Source organism: Lucilia cuprina, chromosome 6 (assembly GCF_022045245.1).
Source record: "Lucilia cuprina isolate Lc7/37 chromosome 6, ASM2204524v1, whole genome shotgun sequence".
Lineage (NCBI taxonomy): Eukaryota > Metazoa > Arthropoda > Insecta > Diptera > Calliphoridae > Lucilia > Lucilia cuprina.
In genome coordinates this window covers 8,596,520-8,621,379 of record NC_060954.1, presented here as the reverse complement: position 1 = coordinate 8,621,379, position 24,860 = coordinate 8,596,520, and the positions used below count along the sequence as shown (strand labels likewise).

Sequence of the window (24,860 nt, the reverse complement as noted above, 5' to 3'; positions counted from 1 at the left end):
TAGGACTGAAGTAGAACTGAACTAGAACTGAATTAGGACTGAAGTAGAACTGAACTAGGACTGAACTAGAACTAACCTAGAACTGAAATAGAACTGAACTGGAACTGAACTAAAATTGAATTAGAACTGAAATAGAACTGAACTTAAACTGAACTAGAATTAAACTAGAACTGAGCTAGAACTAAAACTGAACAAGAACTTAAATAGATCTCAACTACAACTCTTCTAGAACTGAACTAGAACTGTACTAGAACAAAACTAGAACTTAACTAGAACTGAACTGGAACTGAACTGGAACTGAACTGGAACTGAACTAGAACTTAACTAGAATAGAATTAGAACTGAACTAGAACTTAACTAGAACTAAACTAGAACTGAACTGGAAATAAACTTAACTAGAACTAAATTAGAACTGTACTAGACCAGAACTAGAACTGAACTAGACAGAACTGGATCTGAACTAGAACTTAACTAAAACTGGACTAGACCAGAACTAGAACCGAATTAAAACTGAACTAGAACTAAACTAGAACTGAACTAAAGTTGAACTAAAACTCAACTAGAACTGAACTAGAACTGAACTAGAACTGAATTAGAACTGAACTAGAACTGAACTAGAACTGAACTAGAACTGAACTAGAACTAAATTAGAACTGAACTGAACTAGAACTGAACTAGAACTGAACTAGAACTGAACTATAACTGAAGTAGAACTGAACTAGAACTGAACTAGAACTGAACTAGAACTGAACTAGAACTGAACTAGAACTGAACTAGAACTGAACTAGAACTGAACTAGAACTGAGCTAGAACTGAACTAGAACTGAACTAGAACTGAACTAGAACTGAACTAGAACTAAATTAGAACTGAACTGGAACTGAACTAAAACTGAACTAGAACTGAACTATAACTGAACTAGAACTGAACTAGACCTGAAGTAGAACTGAACAAGAACTGAACAATATATAAATATCAGTGCTACTCATGAGAACTAAAACTGAATTGGAAATGTTTTTTGGAATCTAACATGAACTCAACTAGATTTATATGAATTAAACCCCATTTATGTTTTAAATATATAAAAAATATATATTTTACTTTAATTAAATCTGTGTAAATATAAAGAGAAAAACTATTTTGTTAATACATTATTGATGTACAAAATACAAAACATATAGAATTATTAATATATAGTAATAATAAGATAGGCAGGTGGAGAATATTTATAGATATAAAACATAATTATAAAAAAAAAATAATTTTAAACTTAATCAGTTCTAATACAAAAAAAAAGTGTTTTGAAAACATAAATTTCTTTCGAATATAAATTGCATTAACGAAGTTTTCTCAAACTTCTTCATATGAATGTGTTTCATCATTATGAAAATATCACATTATCAAAAATGCATAAATACATGACTAAATAAAAATAACAAGATAAAATTATGAAAGATGTTAAAAAATGCTTAAGAGATGTTAGATGATGAGCATTTAGAAAGTAAGTACGTGTGTTTAATAGTCATGTATTATTGGCAGTATCAACAACATCTGTGCCCGACATAGTAGATGAGGCCACGGATAAACGGTGTACATCTAAATAATCCAAATTTATGGAGGACGATGTAGAATCGGTCATATCAACTTCTTCTTCTGGCGGCACTGGATTAGAAGGCCTAATACGCTGCAAATTGTAGTAGACTCCCTCGTTATCGATGGTAAAGAATTGCGTAAAATTTTTATTGACAAAAATTTGTTTGGCCTCATTGCCATCCAGCTTAAGGCAAGATAGCAGCTCAGGTTTGTCACTGGGTCCCATTAAATAAGACCAGCTGCCCTCATCTATCTTATCTATGCTATTACTAAAGACACTATCATCGTTAAGATCATCCGAATAAACCGATTGTTCCATACTATTAGTATGACTAATGTTAGAACTAAGACCTAGTTTATGACTTGATGAATCCAATGAGGCAAGAAATTTTTGTTGTATATTCAAAAAACGATCCCGTCTTTGCTGTTGACCCTCAACCGCTCCCTTAAAATCCACTTCTTCGGCACTTTTCTGTGAAGTAAAACGTGAACTGTGTCGTTTTTTGCTGCCCACATCCAAGGGATTATTAAGCACATAGTTGATATTCCAAAAGCAAATCTGTTCTGCCACACTGACTAACACCTCGTTTTGAGGTGAAAACTTCAGATCATTTATGGGTCTAACATGGGATTTGAGACAGAATATTAACTGAGGCTTGTAGTCATCGTTGAGTTTAAATAACTCGATGTCACCACATGAACGAAAACCATTAGACGTTGTTGTATCGAGTCCAATAGCCAAAAGTTTTGCATTATCGGAGGCGGTAAGGCAGGTTATTTGCACATCTTTAAGTGGGGGTATTTCAGCGCGTTTATGGCATCGTATAGAGCCCCCAGCATCCTTATCCAAACTGTAAATCTATAAAGAGGACGAAATATAAAAAATAAAATTGAATTGCTTGGAATTTAATAATGAAATATTTATTAAAAACAAAAGTTTTAGCTGTTAAGAATATAATATAATTAGAACTGAACTACAAATGAACTCTAACTAAAGTAAAACTGTAACAGAACTGAACTAGGATTGATCAAGATCTGAATTAAAACTGGGACAGAACTACAACTCCAAAAGAACTTGACTTGCACTAGAACTGTGACAGAACTACAACAACAAAAGAATTGGAACTAAACCAGAACTGAACTAGAACTGAACTAGAACTGAACTAGAACTGAACTAGAACTGAACTAGAACTGAACTAGAACTGAACTAGAACTGAACTAGAACTGAACTAGAACTGAACTAGAACTGAACTAGAACTGAACTAGAACTGAACTAGAACTGAACTAGAACTGAACTAGAACTGAACTAGAACTGCACTAGAACTGAATTAGAAATGAACTAGAACTGAACTACAACTGAACTAAAACTGAACTAGAACTGAACTAAAATTAGAAATTAACTAGAACTGAACTAGAACTGAACTAGAACTGAACTAAAACTGAACTAGAACTGAACTAGAACTGAACTAGAACTGAACTAGAACTGAACTAGAACTGAACTAGAACTGAACTAGAACTGAACTAGAACTGAACTAGAACTGAACTAGAACTGAACTAGAACTGAACTAGAACTGAACTAGAACTGAACTAGAACTGAACTAGAACTGAACTAGAACTGAACTAGAACTGAACTAGAACTGAACTAGAACTGAACTAGAACTGAACTAGAACTGAACTACAACTGAACTAGAACTGAACTAGAACTGAACTAGAACTGAACTAGAACTGAAATAGAACTGAACTAGAACTGAAATAGAACTAAACTCGAATTGATCTAAAACTGAACTAAAACTGAAGTAAACTGAACTAGAACTGAACTTTAACTAAACTGGAAATGAACTAGAACTGGACTAGGATTGAACAAGAATTGAACTAGAACTGAAATAGAACTTAACTAGAAGTGAACTAAAACTGTACTAGAACTGAACTAGAACTAAACTAGAACTGAACAAGAACTATACCAGAACTGAAATAGAACTGAACTTCGACTAGAATTCAACTAGAACTGAATTAGAACTGAACTAGATCTGAACTAGATCTGAACTAGAAATGAACTAAAACTCAACTAGAACTGAATTAGAACTGAACTAGAACTGAACTAGATCTGAACTAAAACTGCACTAGAACTGAATTACAACTGAACTTGAAGTGAACTAGAATTGAACTAGAACTGAAATAGAACTTAATTAGAAGTGAACTAAAACTGTACTAGAACTGAACTAGAACTATACCAGTACTGAACTAGAGCTTAACCAGAACTGAACTAAAACTGAAGTAGAACAGAACTGGAACGCATCTACAACTGAAATACAAATGAACCAGAACTGAACTAGAACAGAATAGGAACACAACTACAACTGAAATATAACTGAACTAGAACTGAAATAGAACTGAACTAGAACTGAACTGAAACTGAACTAGAACTGAGGTAAAACTGAAATAGAACTGAACTAGAACTAAACTAGATGCGAACTACAACTAATTACAGCTGAACTACAGCAGAACTGAACTGGAACCGAACTACAAGTAAAACTAAACTCGAACTTAACTGTTTTGTTCTCTTTGATTGCTCATCTCGCATTTAAATAGTGCGTCATTAATTAATAGAATTTCATTACTAAATGAAATTGTTCTAGTAATTGAGTAGTTATTTTACGAAAAAAGCATCAGTTGACATTTTCTTTCTAACAGTGCTAGTGTGGTAGTAGGAGTAGTTACATGTGTAAAGCAAGTGCAATCTAATAAATTGATCAAGTGAGTATTACACCAAAATGTGGTAAAAATTAAAAAAATTTGTTTACCTTAGCGCAATATTACTAAACCAATTTAAAAAAGAATATTAAAGAAAAAGAAACTGTAGGATACAAAAAAAATTGATAATAAATTTAAAGAAATAATAAATAAAACCAAAGAAGAAAAATATAAAAAACAATTGATATTAAAACCAAAAACAATAATACTTACATGGACCTCATAACTGGAAAAGCCCAAAAATAGCACATTATCCTTTAAATCGCAAGCGGTCAACAGCGAGTAAGCAGGAATGCCAAAGGTATAAGAGAAATTATTTTCACAGTCAAAAAACTAAAAATATAAAAAGCAAATAATATATTATCATGTATGGATGATGTACCAATTCGAATGTCCATTCAAACTTACCAGTGAAGCACCAAAATTGTTAACAATTAAAAAAAATTTTCCCATTATCATATAACAATATTTTGTTAAAAATCTAAAAGTTGTAATTTTATTTTCGTTCTCGTTTTCTTTTATATGTTTAACATAGGTCATTTCTAGAGCCGACGAAGTCACCAATAAACTGTTATCTACAGTTTTTAGTATGAATTCTTTGTCTATGATTTCATTGGCCCTTATGATCAAACGTTTTTCTTGGAGATTATAAATATCACCATTTTCATATGACACAATAACGGAATTCTTAAAACAGTGAATGCCAATAACATTTTGTTGCACATCTAATGATGGTATTATGGACCAATTTTTCGTTTCGGCACGACAGATTTGATGTATCTAAAATGAAATAAAATTAGTAAAAACTGGGACTAGAAAGGAACTAGAGCTAAACTAGAACTGAACTAGAAATGAACTAGAACTGAACTAGAACTGAACTTGAACTGAACTTGAACTAGAACTGTACAAAACTAAACTAGAACTGAACTAGAACTGAATTAGAACTGAAATAGAACTGAACTAGAATTGAACTAGAACTGAGCTAAAACTGAACTAGAACTGAACTAGAAATGAACTAGAACTGAACTAGAACTGAACTAGAACTGAACTAGAACTGAACTAGAACTGAACTAGAACTGAACTAGAACTGAACTGAACTAGAACTGAACTAGAACTGAACTAGAACTGAACCAGAACTGAACTAGAACTGAACTAGAACTGAACTAGAACTGAACTAGAACTGAACTAAAACTGAACTAAAACTAAACTAGAACTGAACTAGAATTGAACTAGAACTAAGCTAGAACTGAACCAGAACTGAACTAGAACTAGAACTGAACTAGAACTGAACTAGAACTGAACTAGAACTGAACTGAAACTGAACTAGAACTGAACTAGAACTGAACTAGAACTGAACTAGAGCTAAACTAGAACTAAGCTAGAACTGAACCAGAACTGAACTAGAACTGTACAGACCTGAACTAGAATTGAACTAGAAAAGTAGAACTGAACTAAAACTGTACAAGAACTGAACTAGAACTGAATTAGATCTCAACTAGAACTGAACTAGAAGTGAATTAGAACTAGAACTGAAGTTATCATGAATTGATTTAGAAGTGATTTTGATATTATTTGGAAGTGATCTTTAAGTAAAGCTAAACTTGAATAACACTGAACTCACCCTATTTTTCGAATCGACCGCATACAAAGTGTCATCCTCCTCACATACATCGAACAATTTCTGACCCACAAATCTAGTATTCTTCAGCTGCTCTAAGTGAGCCAATTCTTCGCTTTGACGAAATAAACTATGCTCCCAAGCCAATGTCTGATCGTGGGCCAAACGCAGACCATAAATATAGGCAATATTTTTATTACTACAACCGCAAACAATCATGGATTTAAATTCCTCATCATCCAGATCATAATTATCCAAAGAGATAATATTTTCACTAACACTGCTCTGTAAAGTTTCATTACCGTTGACAATATCGAAAATGATGAGACCACGAGTGGTGCCCAGCATTAGGTATTTGTTGTCCAACAATAATTTACCACAATTGATGACATTTTCAGGACTATCGTAAAGTACTTCGAGATCTCCATCGAAAGGTTGTAAGGTAAGAGAAAGACGTACTACCATATGATTGAATACTAGTAGTACAACATTATCACACACTTTATGATATACTAACTTAGCATTCTTTGGCCATTGGAATTTTTTCATTTCCTGTTCAGTATTGCGCAGCTTTAAGAAGGTAGCATCCATATTACCATTTTCGGTGTAATAGATGATCATGTAGTGAGTTTTTATTTGACTTATGCTATGAATTTTCTCAATATACGTTTGGTGGGAGATTTTATAAGAATTCAATTTAAATTCTTTTGTATTGGGATCCCAATCGAAAAACTTAAGCAAGCCACCCTTTAAAGCGACCAGTAGAGTACCAGGCATGCCAATACTGGGTATATCAAAATAAAATGTCTGTATGCGGGCCCAGGAATTAATAAGCTCATTGATATTTTGTTTAGGACACAAGAGATTGGCAGTACACGACACTATGTTGGCATTCATATTGCCCACCGCATGTTGTCTTTGATTTATAAGGCGTCTCTTTTCCAACGAAATATCCCACAGTTTTAGACTACCGTAAAGATCCAAAGTTAAAACATGGGTCTTATTATCGAAAATATGTATATCAGTGATATTAACACCACACATAAGCAGCAGATAACTGCATCTAGAATCCAACGACAAGTCCACCAATAAAGTGTTATTATTGGTCAAGACCACCAGGCATAAGTCCTCATCTAAAATACGCACTAAACGCGCCGACTGAGGTAGACTGCAGATAAAACGCCATTGTTGATATTGACCTCTTTCCGAAAACCACAAGCGACGCGGAAATTGTTCTATTTGCTGTAAAGCATTTTCACAAATAAAATCTTCCGACAGCAAAGCATATTGCAATAGACAACAGTCGGGAAAATGCATAATTTTCTCTTCCATTTTGGCGAGAAAAGCTTTCATTTTCTTAAAAGAATACTTTCGCTCACCCAGTGATATTTCACTGTCATAATTACGCAAATCGGCGATAGTGTTATTCAGGCCAACTGCACGCATTTTTTGCCCCAAAAAACCAAAATCCTTATAAAGCTTAGATAGCAAACGTTTATAGTTGCCGCCAAACAAATGATAGCCAATCCAACGTAAGACGTAACCATCGTGTGTATTGAAATCCAAATCTACATCTTTGCGTTCTCTTAAGCATTCTTCAACTCTGTGACAAAAGAAAGAATTTAAAAATGTTTTATATTGATTTTCAATTCTTAATTATTTCTACTTACTTATAGTATTCAATAATTTTTCTATGCAATTCCTGGATATTAATAAGTTGTTGCATTTTATTGCAATTTTTTATATAAGAACTGTAGACAACCTTAACAGTGCATACTATGGTGTCATTGTCTTCGAGTATTTGTTTTTGTACAAATGAATTGGCATCAAATTTATTAACAATATCCTCAGCTTCGTATGGTTTTTTATTCCATAAGTGAGCTAGTAACTGAAAAGCAGAGAAAAGTATAATTTTAATTTTTTTTAATAAAAAGCGTTTTTTTAAGATTTTTGGCAAAAAGAAAACTTTTTAAAAAAAGCTTTTTTAAGTTTTTTTTTTGTGAAAAAAAGTTTTAATCGTTGTTTAAAAGCTTTTATAACTTTCTCAATAAAAAGCTTTCTCAATAAAAAACGTTTTCAATAAAAAGCTTTTTAAGTTTTTTTTATTGTGAAAATAGAAAAGTTTTCAATAAAAAGCTTTTTCAATAAAAAGCTTTCTCAATAAAAAAGCTTTTTAAGCTTTTTCAATAAAAAAGCTTTTTAAGCTTTTTCAATAAAAAAGCTTTTTAAGCTTTTTTAATAAAAAAGCTTTTTAAGCTTTTTCAATAAAAAAGCTTTTTAAGCTTTTTCAATAAAAAAGCTTTTTAAGCTTTTTCAATAAAAAAGCTTTTTAAGCTTTTTCAATAAAAACGCTTTTTAAGCTTTTCAATAAAAAAAGCTTTTAAAGCTTTTTCAATAAAAAAGCTTTTAAAGCTTTTTCAATAAAAAAGCTTTTAAAGCTTTTTCAACAAAAAAGCTTTTTCAATAAAAAAGCTTTTTAAGCTTTTTCAATAAAAAAAAGCTTTTTAAGCTTTTTCAATAAAAAAGCTTTTTAAGCTTTTTCAATAAAAAGCTTTGTAAGCTTAAAAAAAAACATTTTAAACTTTTTCAAAAAAAGCGTTTTTAATAAAATCTTTTTCAGATTGTTCAATAAAAAGCTTTTTAAATTTTTCCAATAAAAATCACTTTAAGCTTTTTCAAAAAAATTATTTTGCGATAAAAGTTTTTTAATTCAAACGTTTTTCATGTAACAAGACTTTTAAGCTTTTTTATATGGAAATAGATTTTTAGCTGTGAACTTTTTTAAGAAAAGCTTTTAAAACTTATTTTAAATATTTTACGTTGGATTTCAATTTTTTTCGCTTTATTCCTAAAAGCTTTTTAGTGAAAAAACAGAACTACACATAAAAAAAGCTTCATAAAGCTTTTTATAAAAATATTAAAGAAGCTTTTTTGAAAAATCTTCTTAAAGCTTTTTAAAAAAACTTCTTAACGCTTTTTATAAATAATCTCCCTAAAGCTTTATATATATAAAAAAGCTTTTTATGAAAAAACTTCATAAAGTTTTTTTTGAAAAAGCTTCTTAAAGCTTTTTTGAAAAAGATTCTTAACGTTTTTTTGAAAAAGCTTCTTAAAGCTTTTTATGAAAAAGCTTCTTAAAGCATTTTATGAAAAAACTTTTTGTAGCTTTATATGAAAAAATCCCTAAACCTTTTTATGAAAAAGCTCTCTAGAACTTTTTATGAAAAAACTTCTTATGACTTTTTATGAAAAAGCTTCTTAAAACTTTTTACGAAAACAAGCTGCGTAAAAAGTTTCCTAAAGCTTTTTATGAAAAAACTTCTTAAAGCTTGCTGTAGCTTCATATTAAAAAAGGCTTTTATAAAGTTTATATTACAAAATAAAGCTTTTTTTGCGGTAAAATATTTATTCAGTCTTACATAAGATTCTAACTATATAAGCTTTTTTAAACTTACCGCTACTGGTATTTGAGCACAATAAGGAAAGACAGCAAATGTAGCATACAATTCCAATTCTCTTTGATTCATAATCTCCAAAGACTTCTCAATGTCACGTTGAAATTTGGCATCGGGTATTCTGCAAAAAAAAGCAATTAATTAAAAGCTATTATTAGAAACACAAAAACTTAACTTCATAAAACTCACTGCAATTTATTGATGTTATTTGTCCATTCATTCCAGTTCGATTTCTTTTCACCTATATTTCTCGCTATTATACTCAGCAAATACGGATCACCATGACTCAAATGATAGATATCATTAGCCATACCAATACTGTCTTTGCGCCAATCATATTGTAAATACTTATCAAGCAGTAGATAGAATTCCATTAGTGTAAAACCCTGATCAAGTTTTATATGTTCATTGAGTTTGGGCGGCAGTGAATCGCTAACTTTCTTATTACGCGTTATAATCAAACGTTTACAGCCCAAATTGAAGGCCTCTTGACATTTGATATTCTGTACATTGGCCAAAACTAAAAGACAATCATTACGTCCATCTTTTGATTTCATTTGAAGTTTTATTTGCTCTTTTAATCGTAGAAAGTTTTCAGTAGAGTAAGTATCATCGAATTGATGTTGTGGATTTATTTTAATCATGAGTACCTTCAAGGCCTTGTAATCTTCTAGCTGTGAGGTACAATTGTAACAATCTATCCAATATATTTTGAAATTCATACTTTTCATTACACTATAATCAGAACAAACATCTAATGATAGCCATTTTTTGCCACTACCCAAACCGCCCAAAAGTACAACGCTACAGGGACCTATTTTAGGATTGAGACTGCGTAATTTGGAGCGTAACTCTAAGAACTGGAAAATAAAAAAAAAATGAGTTATAAACTACGGTCTAAACAATACTCTGGACAATAGAGTAGACTATAATCTGGACTATAGTTTGGACTATATAGTAGAGAATAGTCTGGACTATAGCGTAGACTTTAGTCTATAGACTAGACTATAGACTGGACTATAGAGTAAACTGTAGTCTGGACTATAGAGTAAACTGTAGTCTGGACTATAAAGTAAACTATAGTCTGGACTATAGAGTAAACTATATTCTGGACTATAGAGTAGACTATAGTCTGGACTATAGCGTAGACTATAGTCTGGACTATAGTTTGGTCTATAGTCTGGACTATAGATTAAACTATAGTCTGGACTATAGATTAAACTATAGTCTGGACTATAGAGTAGACTATAGTCTGGACTATAGAGTAGACTACAGTTTGGACTATAGATTAAACTATAGTCTGGACTATAGAGTAGACTATAGTCTGGACTATAGAGTAGACTATAGTCTGCAGTATAGAGTAAATTATAGTTTGGACTATAGAATAGACTATAGACTATATTCTGGACTATAGCGTAGACTATAGTCTGGACTAGAGTAGACTATATCTGGACTAGAGTAGACTATAGTCTGGACTAGAGTAGACCATAGTCTGGACTATAGAGTAGACTATAGTCAGGACTATAGAGTAGACTATAGTCTGGACTATAGAGTAGACTATAGTCTGAACTATAATGTAGACTATAGTCTGGTCTATAAAGTAGACTATAGTCTGGACTATAGAGTAGACTATAGTCTGGACTATAGATTAAACTATTATCTGGACTATAGATTAAATTATAGTCTGGACTATAGATTAAACTATAGTCTTGACTATAGATTAAACTATAGTCTGGACTATAGATTAAACTATAGTCTTGACTATAGATTAAACTATAGTCTGGACTATAGATTAAACTATAGTCCGGACTATAGATTAAACTATAGTCTGGACTATAGATTAAACTATAGTCTTTACTATAGAGTAGACTATAGTTTGGACTATATACTGGACTATGGTCTAGACTATAGAATCCAACATAACCTAGAACAAAAATCAAACTATAAACTCGACTAAAGTGTAAAAAGAAATTGAAAAACTTACCTTTCTCGTACGATGTACATTATATTTTGTATGTTTTATAAATTCACTTTGTAAAGCTTTTAAATGCTTCAGAAAAACTGAAGTATTCTCACTGGGATCATTAACTTCAGCTTTTATTTTATCCACTATCCATTTATAGTCATTGTATATAATATCAAAAAATTTCAATATTTTAACATCGGGCATGTTATTCAAAACCCAGATTAATTGAAAAATTTGAGCATCACCTTTCTGTAACATAAAATTGTAAGAAAAAAAATGAGTTTGATTTAAAAAAAAATAGTTTTATTAAAGTTATACTACTGACCTGTTTTGCTATGCAATCGAATTGCGTCGGTGTAAATACATGACGTACTTCATTAATGACATCATTAAAATCAAAATCTCGAAAATCTTTAAAGAACACTAGAATAATATCACTAAATGATATGTTCTCAACTTCACTAGAACTACGACTATGAAAACTCATGCTGATCTAGCTGCAAAAGTTAAAAAGGTTTAGATTTAGAATAGTTTTTTAACAAAATTTTAACACAGTTAAACATTTTCTTACAATTCATTACTGAAATCTGTAAATATTTATAAAATACTGCGAATTGTAAAGTTGTTAACAAAATTTAAGCTTCTAGTTTTATAGACATTGATATTGAATGCTATTTATGGTCAATTGACATACTTTTAATTTAATTTTATATTTGATTGTGTAAATCATACAATGTTTTAATTGTTTTTGATTTTTATTGAGAAACTGGATTTATTTTAAAGTGGGAAATTTAGAATTCTTTATTTTAAAATTATTTCTGCAATATGGGGGAAAACTCCTATTTGTTTAGGATATTAGTAATCAGATGTGCATTTAATGATTCATTAAATGTTAATTATAGGTTCAATTATATTAAGTGCATAGATTAGATTAGAAAGTATCTGTAAACACTATCAGTTGTTCTTCTGTATCTGTAAAATGTTTGTTTGTGTGTGTATATGTGTCAGTAAGAAATATATGTAATTTTCGAGAGAAAATATTGCTAACTCTCTTAGTCATAATTTTGGGTTCTTTTGGGGAATGCTAGTCAAAGTGGCGACGTTAAATAACCTTTATATACTCGTCTAATCATACAAAGTCCAGATTTTAGGCTAGCCAATAGAGAGTAGTTTTTTTTTGCAGTCTATAGTTTACAATCTACAAAAGTAGTTCTGGCACAAGTAAGATCGGGATAGAGCAACAGGCTCAATGCCTACTAATCACGTATAGACCCTGTCATCCCCAACGAATGTCCGAGGGGTCATAACAATTTTAACATCACACAGTTGGATACTCCCCGGAGGCATGTCACGAAGGAAAACGAGGAAAATATATGCAGATACGTGCAGGATGCACTGGATCAGTCCTAGTATTCGGCAGCTTTGAACGACATTCATAGAGATGCCGGATACCACATGAATGTCGTTCTTGAACGTTGCCCACCGCCCATAGCAGACACGGAAGAAAACCTGCCGCGAAAAACAACTAAGATCGGGATAGAGCAACAGGCTCAGTGCCTACTAATCACGTATAGACCCTATCATCCCCAACGAATGTCCTGCATGTGGTCAGGGCTTTCGTAACACCCACCACATAATCAACTGCTCAGCCAACTCTACATCACTCTAACCATGGATTTATGGACGCATCCAATTGAAATAGCCAAATTTTTAGGCCTGGACATTGAAGTAAAACTCCCCAATTAGATTATTGTATAGTTTTAGCTGTTACGACAAGAACAACTCCCACTCCAACAACACTTTCTTTCGCGTTTTGCAGCCTACGAATGACCCCCAAAAACCAAGAAACAACGATGGTCTTATAATAATTATCTTAACAAATTTACCAATTTTATTATTTTGTAATTAATAACTAATTAACGTTTTAGCTTCATTTAAATAGTAATCCTAAACAACGGAAAACTTTTAGAAACATTAAGAAAAGGCATAAAATGAAACAATAACAAAAAACATCCATCAATTTTGGCAGTTGTTGTTCTTATTAAGTGTACACTGTTCTTATTGTTGATAAATTTTTCCACTTAAAATGGAGTACCAATAATAACAACAACAATGACAGTTTGTATTGCCACTTGTTTTTTTAGCTATTTGTCTTCTTCTTTAGTTGCTAAAAATTTCTAAAGTGTTCGGGTGTTTAGTGTTAATAGTCCTTTTTAAATTAATTTAAAACGTTATTTAAATGTTATTATTTAAACAATTTAGTTGAAAATTGTTAATAATTACCGTTATGAAAAAGTGTTTATAAAAAAGTGTTGTTAGTTTAAAAATGTGTTTTAAAATTTGCCAAACATTCAATGCAATTTTGTTAGGCCGAGCGTCGATCGGTGTGTTTTTTTTTGTCGTGTCATTCGTTTTGTTAAGTGAGAAAAAGGCATCAATCAAATAGGATAGTGCTAGATCTTGGACAAAAAACTATTTTTTTGATAAAAAAAAATGTTGATTGAAAGAAAAAAATGAAAAATGTTAAAGGAAAGGAGTTGGAGGTTATGTTTGTAAATGTATATGTGTTGCAAAATGGAAATATTGTAAATACGGACAGTAAAATGAAAAGGTGAGTACCTACATATTTTTTGTTTTTTTTTATTAGATTTAATAATTTTTTTCTTACAAAAATGTCGCTATAAAAACTCTATGCCATAGGCTCTATGGTCTTTGTTAAGAGCAATCTATAATCTATAGTATAGATTCTATACTATATGAACAGTGTCATATTCGTTACTTATAGTAAGGACTATAGAATCTATAGTCTGGTCTATATTATAGTCTAAAGTCTATAGACTAGTCTAAAGTCTAGTCTAAACTATAATATCGTATATAGTCTAGTCTATAGTCTAGTCTATAATTTAGTTTATAGTCTAGTTTATATGTAGTCAGTTTATAGTCTGGTCTATAGTTTGGCATACAGTCGAAAATTCATTTAGTACTTTAAAACCTAAAAATACTATTCAAAGTCTGGTCTATTGTCCCATCTGTTAGCCCCCCACCATGACCATAATATCCTCTATTCGGCGAGGACTATAAATTGCCTTGCATAGATTAAAAAGAGATCTAACCAGAGAACCACATAATCTGGTACTAATGGTGGCCAGTTGCCCGCAGGACTATGTCCTGTCTGGTCAGTTGGTTGAGGTTCCACGTAGTGGCTGTGGTTAAAACCCAAGATATGTTCAGAGTATACTCTGTTCATATCAGTATTACCGCAATGTGTCCCCGTGAGTAAGAACAGAGTCTCGGCTTATTTGTTGTTGTCGTACTTCGGTCTACCGGTTAAGTCTCTAGGTACAGAGATTAGATAGCTCAAGTACTTCGGCAAAGTGCCTGGTACAAAATTTGCAACCTGCGTGTAAGATACACAGAGGGGTAGTAGTGGTTTACTTTTAGTTACTGAAAAAGTACCACCGCGAAATAAGGCAACATGCCAGCTATTCACGTAAGGCACTTCGACTTTATGTCCCGTCTGTTGACTAGTCTATACTCTTGTTTAAAAATCAAAAGTTTGTGATGAAATTAGGCATAATTTTCGGTTTATTCCTAAAGCAAATTCCCAATAGTTGAATAACACTAACAACACAATCCATCAACTTATTTTTATAAACAACCTGTTTGAATAACAACAACAAAAATGCAAAAAAAACGTGTTAACAAGTAATCGAAATAATAACAAAAAAGCCCAAAAAGAAAATAAACACAAAACAAAAACAATTTGCATGCAAATAATAAACTTCTAAGAGAGCAAAGGCAAACAGACAGACGAGAGAGTTTAGTACACAGTTGACAGTCGAATTTAATTAACAACAAAAATGGTTATGTTGTTGTTGTAAACAGGTAGGTAGATGAGTAAAAATTTGTGTTTTTTTGTTATTCACAGATTTAAACCGAGAAAAAAATAGAAAGTTGAATGAACTTGGAAATATTTGTTAAAAAGAAATATAAATTTAGATATAAGAAAACACAAGTGTAATGCAATAGATTATGGAATAATTGAATTATTTGTATCAAGGTCAGTACACAAAATAAATATAAAGCTTTATACTGGCGGGTTATAAAAATAAATTAAAGCAAACAACCACAAAAACTGCAATTGTTGCCACAACTTTTTTTTGGTTTTTTGCAAAAAGCAAACACTTTTTATTAATATCTTTTATTAATGCACTATGTTTAATTATATGAAAGATATATATTTATGCGTAAGATGTTAAGATGTTTTATAGATATGTATATATGTACTAAAAAAAATTCCCTAGAAATATTAACTAAATTTAAAACAGAAAAAAATTCCCGATAAAATAATAATATTTAAGATTATATATACCTACCTTACCTACATAAATTAATCATCTTTAGAGTATTAAAGAAAAACCATGAAACTTCTCTTTGTTTAATTAACATTATTTTATAAATTAAATAAAATACTTTAAAAACTTACCTTATTATTTAATATTTAAAATTGCTTAATAATTAACTTTTCAATTTTATTATTTTCTAATTTAATTAAAGTTTTAAAGTAAATTGTGCATAAAAATATTTAATTTCTTTCTTGCACTTTTTCTTTTATGTTGCAGTTTTCCTGCCACTTTGTTATTGCCTTTTTTCCTTTGTTTATATCTCTTGAAAATTTTGTTATTATAAATTGCACTTTAGTTTTTTATTTATAAATAATTTATTTAAAGTTTTAATTGAAACTAATTTGTTGTTGTTTTTCTAATAATTTTTTAGTAAATTTAATTTAAAACCATAAACTAATTCGCGTATCTTTTTCCTTCTTCTCTTTTAAACAAAATATTATCAACAAGAAAAAAGACAAAGCAAGCAAAATGGCCAGATTTCTAAGCCATTAAAAAAAACTTAACGGCGTTGAAAAATTTAGTGACTGGCAAAGTCTTAATTTGAAATATAAACCGGCGAAGTAAACATTAGAATTATTAATTAAAATTAGAAAAAAATTAAAAAATCAATAGAATTTTTCTAAAATTTGTATAAAATATAAATAGTTTTTTGCAAAAAAGCAAAAAATATGGCGTTTACTTTTTTTATAAATGACATATTTTATGAGTTTCTTAACTTTGATTTTTGTTTGGTGATATAGGTGGCAACATTTATTTGTCTACCATAACGACTGCATTACCTTGTGTTTTTGTATAAAATTTGATAAATAATAACAAACTGTTAAAAAATATAGATTTAATTGTAGAAAAAAAACTTTGACTTGATTATAAATAAGTTGATCATACTATAGACTATACAATAGACTAATTAACATGTGTTATTACTAACACATAAAGCAAAGTCATAATGCACTGTATTATCATTTTCGTAAAAGAGACGTTGTTTCATTAAAGAAAAATTACAGTTGAAACGGCTGACGACATATGTTATAACTATGGTTCTATACATCGACTTTCGAATAATCGAACAATCGACTTTTTGTCGAAAAGTCGAAGTCGACTATTTTGTTCCAAAAAAGTCGATAACTCGACTATGGTCTGTGAAAAAGTCGACTTTGTGAATAAAAGTCGAAAAAAGCCGAAAGTCTGAAAGTCGATAAGTCAAAAGTCGAAAAAAGTCGAATAAAGTCGAAAAAAGTCAGAGAAAGTCGAAAAAAGTCAAAAAGTCGTAAAAAGTCAAAAAAAGTCGCAAAAAGTCGAAAAATCGAAAATTGTAGAAACAAGTCAAAAATATTAAAAAAGTGGAAAAAAGTCAAAAACTCTAAAATAGTAGGAAAAACTCGAAAAACGTCAAAAAATAGTCGGAAAAACTCGAAAAGAGTAAAAAAATAGTCGGAAAAACTCGAAAAAAGTCAAAATAGTCGGAAAAAAGTAGAAAGAAGTCGAAAATAGTCAAAAAGTTGAAAAAATCGAAAAGTCAAAAAAAGTCGAAAAGTCGAAAATAGTCGAAAAAAGTCGACTTTTTTCGAAAAGTGTAAAAGTTGACTTTTATTTAAATGAAAAAAGTCGAAAGGTTGAAAAATCGACTTTTCATAAAATGCAAAAAGTCGAAAAGCCGACTTTTAACTAAATGAAAATAGTCGAAAAATCGACTTTTCGCTTCAACTGTAGAACCCTAGTTATTACTACCAAATAAAGCAAAGTCATAATGCACTGTATTATCATTTTCGTAAAAAAGACGTTTCACTAAACCAAAATTACAGTTGAAACGGCTGGCGACAAACTACTTTTAAAAGTAGAAAATGCCAACAAAAGTAAGATTTTTTTTATAAAATAACTAAAATATTATAATTTTAAATTAAAATTAAAAATTTAATTAAAACTTTAAGTACAAAATATGCTAAAATTATACAAAAATACAAGACAAAACTTTTTAACTTATATTTTATTAAAATTATTAAATAGATTTTTTATTGGTTATAAAAACTCAAAATGAAAATTAAAAAAAAAAAAACAACAATTATACATTATAAAGTCCAGTATAAAGAGTATTACAAAAACAATAAACGAAATTTTGTGGTAAAATCGTTCATCTTTCAAAAATATTATAAAAGTGACGAATACATTGCTAAACTCTTAAAATTTTATTATTTTTCCATTTTACTCCTTTTCTAATCGTTGAGATCATGACTCATATACATGGGATTGGCCGAATCACAATCTTCGAATACCATTTCCTCGTCACCGGCATGCCAACGGACACTGCGTACACTACTCGCTTTGAATCTAAGATGAGGGGCAACGAAAAAGGAAAAACAACATTTTATATGATTAGAGAGAAGTACAATTATTACTTAAAGGTGGTTTTGAGAGGGTTTTAATTTTTTCTTTGATTTTTTTTTTTTATTTTAAACAAACTTATATAAGTATTTTGAAATAAAATTAAAAACGTTGATAGAACCTGTTTGAGGGTGGAGGTGGTGGCGGTGGTGCCGAACGTGGTGGTGTACGACGAGCCCTAAAAGTCAAGATTGTTTTTAAAATTGTATAACAAAATTTTCCTTATAATATTTTACACTTACGCTTGCACGGCCTGTGATGTACTTCTAGAAGTGCCATAACTGTTATCATCATCGTCCAATTCAAAATCTTCTGTATTCTGGCGTTGCCTGTTTAGAAAAGAATATTTGTATAAAATTTTAAAATTTTCTACTTTAAAACTTACAATCCCCTATTGCGACCGTCACGATTCTCAACAATATTTCTTACTGCACGACTGGTCAGTGAAACACGACTCTTTAGACGAGTAGGTGTTCGGGGTTTTGGTTGGGCTGGCTGAGCATCTGGTCGCACTGTCAGTACTGGAGTTATCGAACGTTTGTTACGTTGTGCTTCACCTCGACGAGGTTGACCACGTTCACGGTTAGTTTGCGCAGGTGATTGCCAAGTTTCATCATCATCTAAGGCAAATTCCTCGGTGCCTTGGCGACGTCTTGGAAAGGAGAAAACATTAAGATTTAAATTATTACTTCGATGTGTAATAGCCTATAATAGTCTAGTCTATATAGTCTATAGGCAATAGTCTAGTCTATAGTCTAGTCTATAGTCTAGTCTATAGTCTAGTCTATAGTCTAGTCTATAGTCTAGTCTATAGTCTAGTCTATAGTCTAGTCTATAGTCTAGTCTATAGTCTAGTCTATAGTCTAGTCTATAGTCTAGTCTATAGTCTAGTCTATAGTCTAGTCTATAGTCTAGTCTATAGTCTAGTCTATAGTCTAGTCTATAGTCTTGTCTATAGTCTAGTCTATAGTCTAGTTTATAGTTATAGTCTAGATTGTAGTCTGGACTGTAATCTGGTTCCATTCTCTTCTAAAAATTATGAACTTACAAAGGTGGTGGCTGTTGAAATCTTGAACGCTGTGGCTGAGACTGCTGCGGTCTCGACTGTCTTTGAGGGGCACTGCTACCACTTCTAACACGTGATTGACTTTCTTCTCTTTCATAGGATGTTCCTCGGCTGGGACCTGAGTCTAAACTTTCTTCTTCGGTACCTTGACGACGGCTTAATTAAGATATTTCAATAGATTTTAATATTTTTGAAAGAGAATATTTTTTTAAAATAATTTACATTTGTCCACCTCTACGTCCTCCTAATTTATCCTGTGATACTTCACGACTTCTGCTCTGTCTCTCACGTTCCCTCTCTCTAGATCGTTCACGTTCACGCTCTCGTTCACGGGAACGTTCTCGCTCACGTTCTCTTTCGCGTCCCATTTGAGAGCGCTGTGATGGTTCATCGTTTAAATTTTCTATATCTAAGGTCTCCTCGGTGGCAGTTCGTTGTCTGGAAGATTGAATAGTGAAATTTTAACTTTTTTAAAAGAATTAAAAAAACTACTAACAAAGTTGGTCTGGGTCTACCCGTACTACTGGTACTACGTTCTCTATCACGCGAAGTACTACGACCACGATCTCTTCTACGTCCACGACTAAATGAATCACCTCTCTCGGTGGCTCTTTCGGCAGCACGTAACTTAGCTTTGCGTAAACCATTTATTTTCCTATGCAACGAAATAAGATTTAAACCCACCGGCGTAGCTATGGACCACAGAAGAAGCGTAAGAAAAGTGAAAAACCATAAAGCATTAACGAAATCTATCATATTTCGACAAAGAAATATGCGATTTGCATCGAATATATCAAAGAAGGGACGACATCTGGCCGTAGTTTCACCCAGTTGAGAAGACATGGTGGCCTTATCGTTGCTTAAATAGGTTTTCAGTCTAGAATAATAAAAATAAAATTCGATTATATTTTCCATGGTTAAAAACAATATCAGGATTTTGTTGTGTTAAAAGAACCTTTCAGTATAAATACGTGTTTGATTTTGACATATCTCTCCAGCCATCTTTTCCAAATACTCCTGTATATTGCGTAAATGATTTAAGGTCTGATTAACTTGTTTAGCCCAGGGATCTCGCTGCAATTCCAACGCTGTCAAATGGTAGAGTATTTCATTTTGTAACTGTTCAAGAGGTTGTAGTATTGAGGCCTGCAAACGTTTAGAACGACTACCTAGCGTAGTCATACGTGATGAGGTTGCCACGTCTTGTATCTAAAGAGGAAATGTACGAGATGATCGAAATTAGAAGGACCTTCTGGTACTATAGACTGGTACTATAGACTGATCTATAGTTTGCAATTTAAACTTGACTATATTCTGAAATATAATTTGATCTATAGAATAAACTATAGTCTGGACATAGAATGAACTATAGCGTAAGCTATAGACTGGAGTATAGTCTGGATTATAGACTGAAGTATAGCTTGAACTATAGAATGAACTGTAAACAGGACTATAGTCCGAATTCTAGACTGGATTATAGTCTAGACTAGTAAATAGTCCGAACTATAGTATATTTTACAATTTGAACTTTAGATCATAAACCATCACAGAAGAATCTTGTGTTACTATGGACAAAACTATGGACTGATCTATAGTCTGGAATTCACAGAATAATCTTGTGGTACTATAGGCTAAACTATGGACTGATCTGAAATTTAAACTCGACTATATTCTGTAATATAATTTGATCTATAGACTAAACTATAGTCTGGACATATAATGGATTATAGCGTGACCTATAGGCTAACGTATAGTCTGGATTATAAACTGAAGTATAGTTTGGACTATCGACTAACTATAGACAGGAGTATAGCCCGAATTCTAGACTGGACTATATGTATGCACTATAGTCTTGTCTATAAATACAACTTTAAACTAGATTATAGTATGGACTATAGACTAGTCTATAGTCTGAACTATAAGCTGGTCTATACTCTAGTATGTAGACTGGACTAACGTCTAGTAAAAAGTCTGAACTATAGTATATTTTACAGTTTGAACTTTAGATCATAGACCATCACAGAAGAATCATGTGTTACTATAGACTAAACTATGGACTGATCTATAGTCTGGAATTTAAACTGGACTATATTCTGAAATCTAATTTGATCTATAGACTAAACTATAGTCTGGAAATAGAATGGACTATAGCGTGATCTATAGACTGGAGTATAGTCTGGATTATAGACTGAAGTTTAGTTTGGACTATAGACAGAAACTTTAGATCATGGACCATCAGAGAAGAATCTTGTGTAACTAGACTATAGACTGCGGTATAAAATGTATGCGCTATAGTCTAGTCTATAGATACACTATAGCCTAGTCTATAGTCTGAACTATACGCTGGTCTATACTCCAGTATATAGACTGGACTAAAGTCTAGTACCTAGTCTGAACTATAGGTAGGTCTATACGTTAGTATATAGACTGGACTAAAGTCTAGTAAATAGTCTGAACTATAGTCCATTTTACAGTTTGAACTTTAGACAATAGACTAGTCTACAGTTTAGTATATTTTTAAACTCTATTCCGGACTACAATCTGGTTTATAGAGAACTTTAGTGTAGTTTATAGTTTTACCTGGACTATATTACAGCCTATGCTTTGGATTATAGTCTGAATTATAGTTTGAACTACATTCTTTACTGTAGTCTGAAGTATAGTCTTGTTTATATTATCGACTATAAAGTCTAGTTCAAGTAGTCTATAGAGTGCAATTATTTGGACTAAAGCTTGGACTGTAGTCCGATTTATTATTTAGTTAATAGTGCATTCTATACTGAAGACCATATGTTTCAAACCATATTGGAGGATATATCAGAAAATAGACCTTAAAATTATATGTATGAAGATTTCATATTTAAGTGGACTTTGCGTTAAAACACCATTAACACTCACACATACATACACATATACAAAATATACAACTAAGAATTAAAATGATATTTCAATGAATCTCCTTCTAATGTGTGTTACCTTATACTATGAGGTTATTTCATTCCTGCAAAATTTATCTTTCTTCAACTAATTTTTTTTTTTCGAAAACAGGAACTACGAATTAGAATTCCAATTACACATATGCATATGTCTGTACACAATCTCAACATCTGCCTTATCTTTTTTTGTGAGAATTTAATGGTTGTGCTACGTCCAATGACTAGAATTAAAAACATATTCTCCATGTTTGCTCTACTTAAACTGGACAAGGGTTATTTTTTTTTCCAACAGTAGTTAAAGAAATAGTTTTTAACTTGTAAGAAACTTCAATAAATTAGTTAGTTACATGTGTATTTTTAAGTAAACTGACAATAAAATTGTCAAATTTACTATAGAACCAAAACCAGAGTAAAATTCAATCAATGTTTAGGTGGCAATGATGAAAGTAAAAACAATGGGGGAATTGCATCAAATAAGGTAAATAAAATTGAATGTTTTAAGTTTTTGGAAAGCAAGATGTTGTTACAATATAAAGATAGGTAGACAATTAAAGGTTTAGAGAAAGAAAAATGCTGCTTAAAATTAGAAGTCACTGAAAATAAGTATGTAGAGTGTACATGAGTGTAAATTGTTACAAGCCAAAGACAATAGCATCCCATAGTCTGGCTGCTTTTAAGTGCATCAATATTTTAAATAATTTTTGATATTTGGAATGTTTTTTAAGGACTTTTTTATAATCAATAGTCCAGAGTAATAGATTAGACTATAGACTAGACTATAGACTAGACTATAGACTAGACTATAGACTAGACTACAGACTAGACTATAGACTAGACTATAGACTAGACTATAGACTAGACTATAGACTAGACTATAGACTAGACTATAGACTAGACTATAGACTAGACTATAGACTAGACTATAGACTAGACTATAGACTAGACTATAGACTAGACTATAGACTGGACTATAGACTAGACTGTGGACTAGACTATAGACTAGACTATAGACTAGACTATAGACTAGACTATAGACTATACTATAGAATACATTATAGACTAGTCAATAGACTATATTATCGACTAGACTATAGACTAGACTATAGACTAGATTATAGACTAGACTATATACTAGACTATAGACTAAACTATAGAATACACTATAGACTAGACCATAGACTAGACTATGGACTAGACTATAGACTAGACTAAAGACTATATATTAGACTTTAGACAAGATTGTAGACTCGAAGTAAAATCAGGATTTTTTGATAAATATAATGCCACAGCATATCACCATATATCCAGTTTTGACCGGGTTTCTTATATTTGTTAAACTTTTTTAGTTAAATCAAAGGTCTTACCTGCAATGCGACTCTTTGCATTTGATCAATAAAAGTAGCCAAATCTTTTTCGGGTGTGGGTGCTCCTATTGTCGTACGGTATATGGTTAAATTAAACGATGACATTTGTAACATATTCTCCAATATGGTTTGTATTGTTTGTGTCAACGACAATAATGTACGTTCTGATACATCGATGGCATCAATGGCCTGAGTGACTTTTGGGAATTGTTTTATATCGGAAATAGCTGTTGTATTAACGAATGCATCCAATTGAAAGACATTGTACGATGCTTCATTTTTTTCACATCCTCTAAAGAGTTTTTGTTTTTATTTATTATTTTTTTTTTGCGATGACAACAACAAGGATGAAGACGATGGTGATGATGTTTTTGTATATGCGAAGAGACGAATTTAAATTGTTGGTCATTCGTTACAAAAGAGTTTTTTTTTTGAGTTCAAAAGTTCAGACGTTTGCATTCCCATAATGAAACAAGTTGTTTGTTATGAAGTATGAAGTAGTTGCAAGGAAGACACGTAGTAGTACCATCAAGAAGAAGTTTTTATGGTGACACATTAGTAAAGTTGGTTATTAGAGTTGTTGGGAAACGGGGGGTATAAACATACCAGGTAATATGTTAAATTATGCTTAAATAAAGGTATTACAAGAGCCTTTTGGGAATGTTTAAAAGGGGGTTTACTGGACCAAGTAATAAGAGTTTAAGACACTTTTTTAAGGGTTTGAATATGTTACTCAACTGCATTTTTCTTAATAAAATAGGAATTCAATCTTAATTTTGTAAGGTGTTTTTAAATATTACCAATTTTTGTTTTAAGATTTAAATAATTCTTTTTATTTAATAGCAATCCTTTCCATTTTCCTTTGGGTAGAGGAAGGACAAACTAACTAACAATTTTGTATCGTTTTCAATTTAACAGTTACAGTGTGTATATATGTGTGTATATAACCCGAAAAAAAGGAAACACGTACAGTATCGATAACTAATTGGCATGCACAACACTTCCACAACCAAATCAAACGTTGAGGAAGAAGTACGAAATTCTTGGGAGTAAAATAAAATCAACAATGTTTTATTGAATTAACGCTTTCCACGAGCAACAAGAACCAAAAAAGAATAAAGGAATTTCCATGCCGTAAGATTTGTTTATGCAAAATAAAACATAAATATAACTATAGACTAGACTACAAGTACACTAGACTGAACAACAGTTCTAGTTCAGTTCTAGTTCAGTTTAAGTTCAGTTCTAGTTCAGTTCTAGTTCAGTTCTAGTTCAGTTCTAGTTCAGTTCTAGTTTAGTTCTAGTTCAGTTCTAGTTCAGTTCTAGTT

The 24,860-nt window shown here is 31.3% G+C and overlaps 3 protein-coding genes across 5 annotated transcripts in view; 1 reads left to right on the top strand and 2 right to left on the bottom strand.

The window, feature by feature from the left end:
* Positions 1-1,069: 1,069 nt before the first annotated feature.
* On the bottom strand, positions 1,070-16,221 carry LOC111684219. 3 transcript variants are annotated; one of them, XM_023446352.2, is made up of 10 exons: positions 15,868-16,221; positions 11,707-11,878; positions 11,400-11,630; positions 9,605-10,275; positions 9,416-9,536; positions 7,631-7,848; positions 5,964-7,563; positions 4,751-5,122; positions 4,556-4,675; positions 1,070-2,450 (listed from the first exon to the last, which is right to left on the bottom strand). In XM_023446352.2, exons 2-10 carry the CDS (start codon positions 11,866-11,868, stop codon positions 1,521-1,523), a joined length of 4,425 nt encoding a protein of 1,474 aa, XP_023302120.2. In that variant the 5' UTR covers positions 11,869-11,878; positions 15,868-16,221; the 3' UTR covers positions 1,070-1,520. The 3 variants fall into 3 exon arrangements, with proteins under 3 accessions (XP_023302120.2, XP_046809412.1, XP_046809411.1); XM_046953456.1 differs by lacking the exon at positions 15,868-16,221 and adding an exon at positions 14,640-14,669; XM_046953455.1 differs by lacking the exon at positions 15,868-16,221 and adding an exon at positions 11,953-11,977.
* Positions 12,450-24,860, top strand: part of LOC124420499 — a 14,113-nt gene continuing 1,702 nt past the window's right edge. The window contains exon 1 of the mRNA XM_046953457.1: positions 12,450-13,992. The gene's annotated coding sequence lies outside the window, so the exon portion shown is untranslated. The remainder of the gene's footprint in view (positions 13,993-24,860) is intronic.
* Positions 17,761-24,860, bottom strand: part of LOC111684217 — a gene marked incomplete at its 5' end in the record, with an annotated part of 11,813 nt that continues 4,713 nt past the window's right edge. Inside the window, 9 exons of the mRNA XM_046955851.1 lie at positions 17,761-18,112; positions 18,288-18,344; positions 18,409-18,495; positions 18,552-18,818; positions 19,215-19,388; positions 19,455-19,670; positions 19,729-20,109; positions 20,188-20,441; positions 23,533-23,841. Of these exons, the coding sequence (XP_046811807.1) occupies positions 17,998-18,112; positions 18,288-18,344; positions 18,409-18,495; positions 18,552-18,818; positions 19,215-19,388; positions 19,455-19,670; positions 19,729-20,109; positions 20,188-20,441; positions 23,533-23,841 (1,860 nt within the window). The remainder of the gene's footprint in view (positions 18,113-18,287; positions 18,345-18,408; positions 18,496-18,551; positions 18,819-19,214; positions 19,389-19,454; positions 19,671-19,728; positions 20,110-20,187; positions 20,442-23,532; positions 23,842-24,860) is intronic.

Coding starts and splice junctions, on each gene's coding strand:
- LOC111684219 (XM_023446352.2), bottom strand. CDS start 11,868: ATGAGTTTTCATAGTCGTAGTTCTAGTGAAGTTGAGAACATATCATTT. Junction 11,631..11,706: donor TCGATTGCATAGCAAAACAG/GTCAGTAGTATA, acceptor TTTATGTTACAG/AAAGGTGATGCTCAAATTTT. Junction 5,123..5,963: donor CGGTCGATTCGAAAAATAGG/GTGAGTTCAGTG, acceptor ATTTCATTTTAG/ATACATCAAATCTGTCGTGC.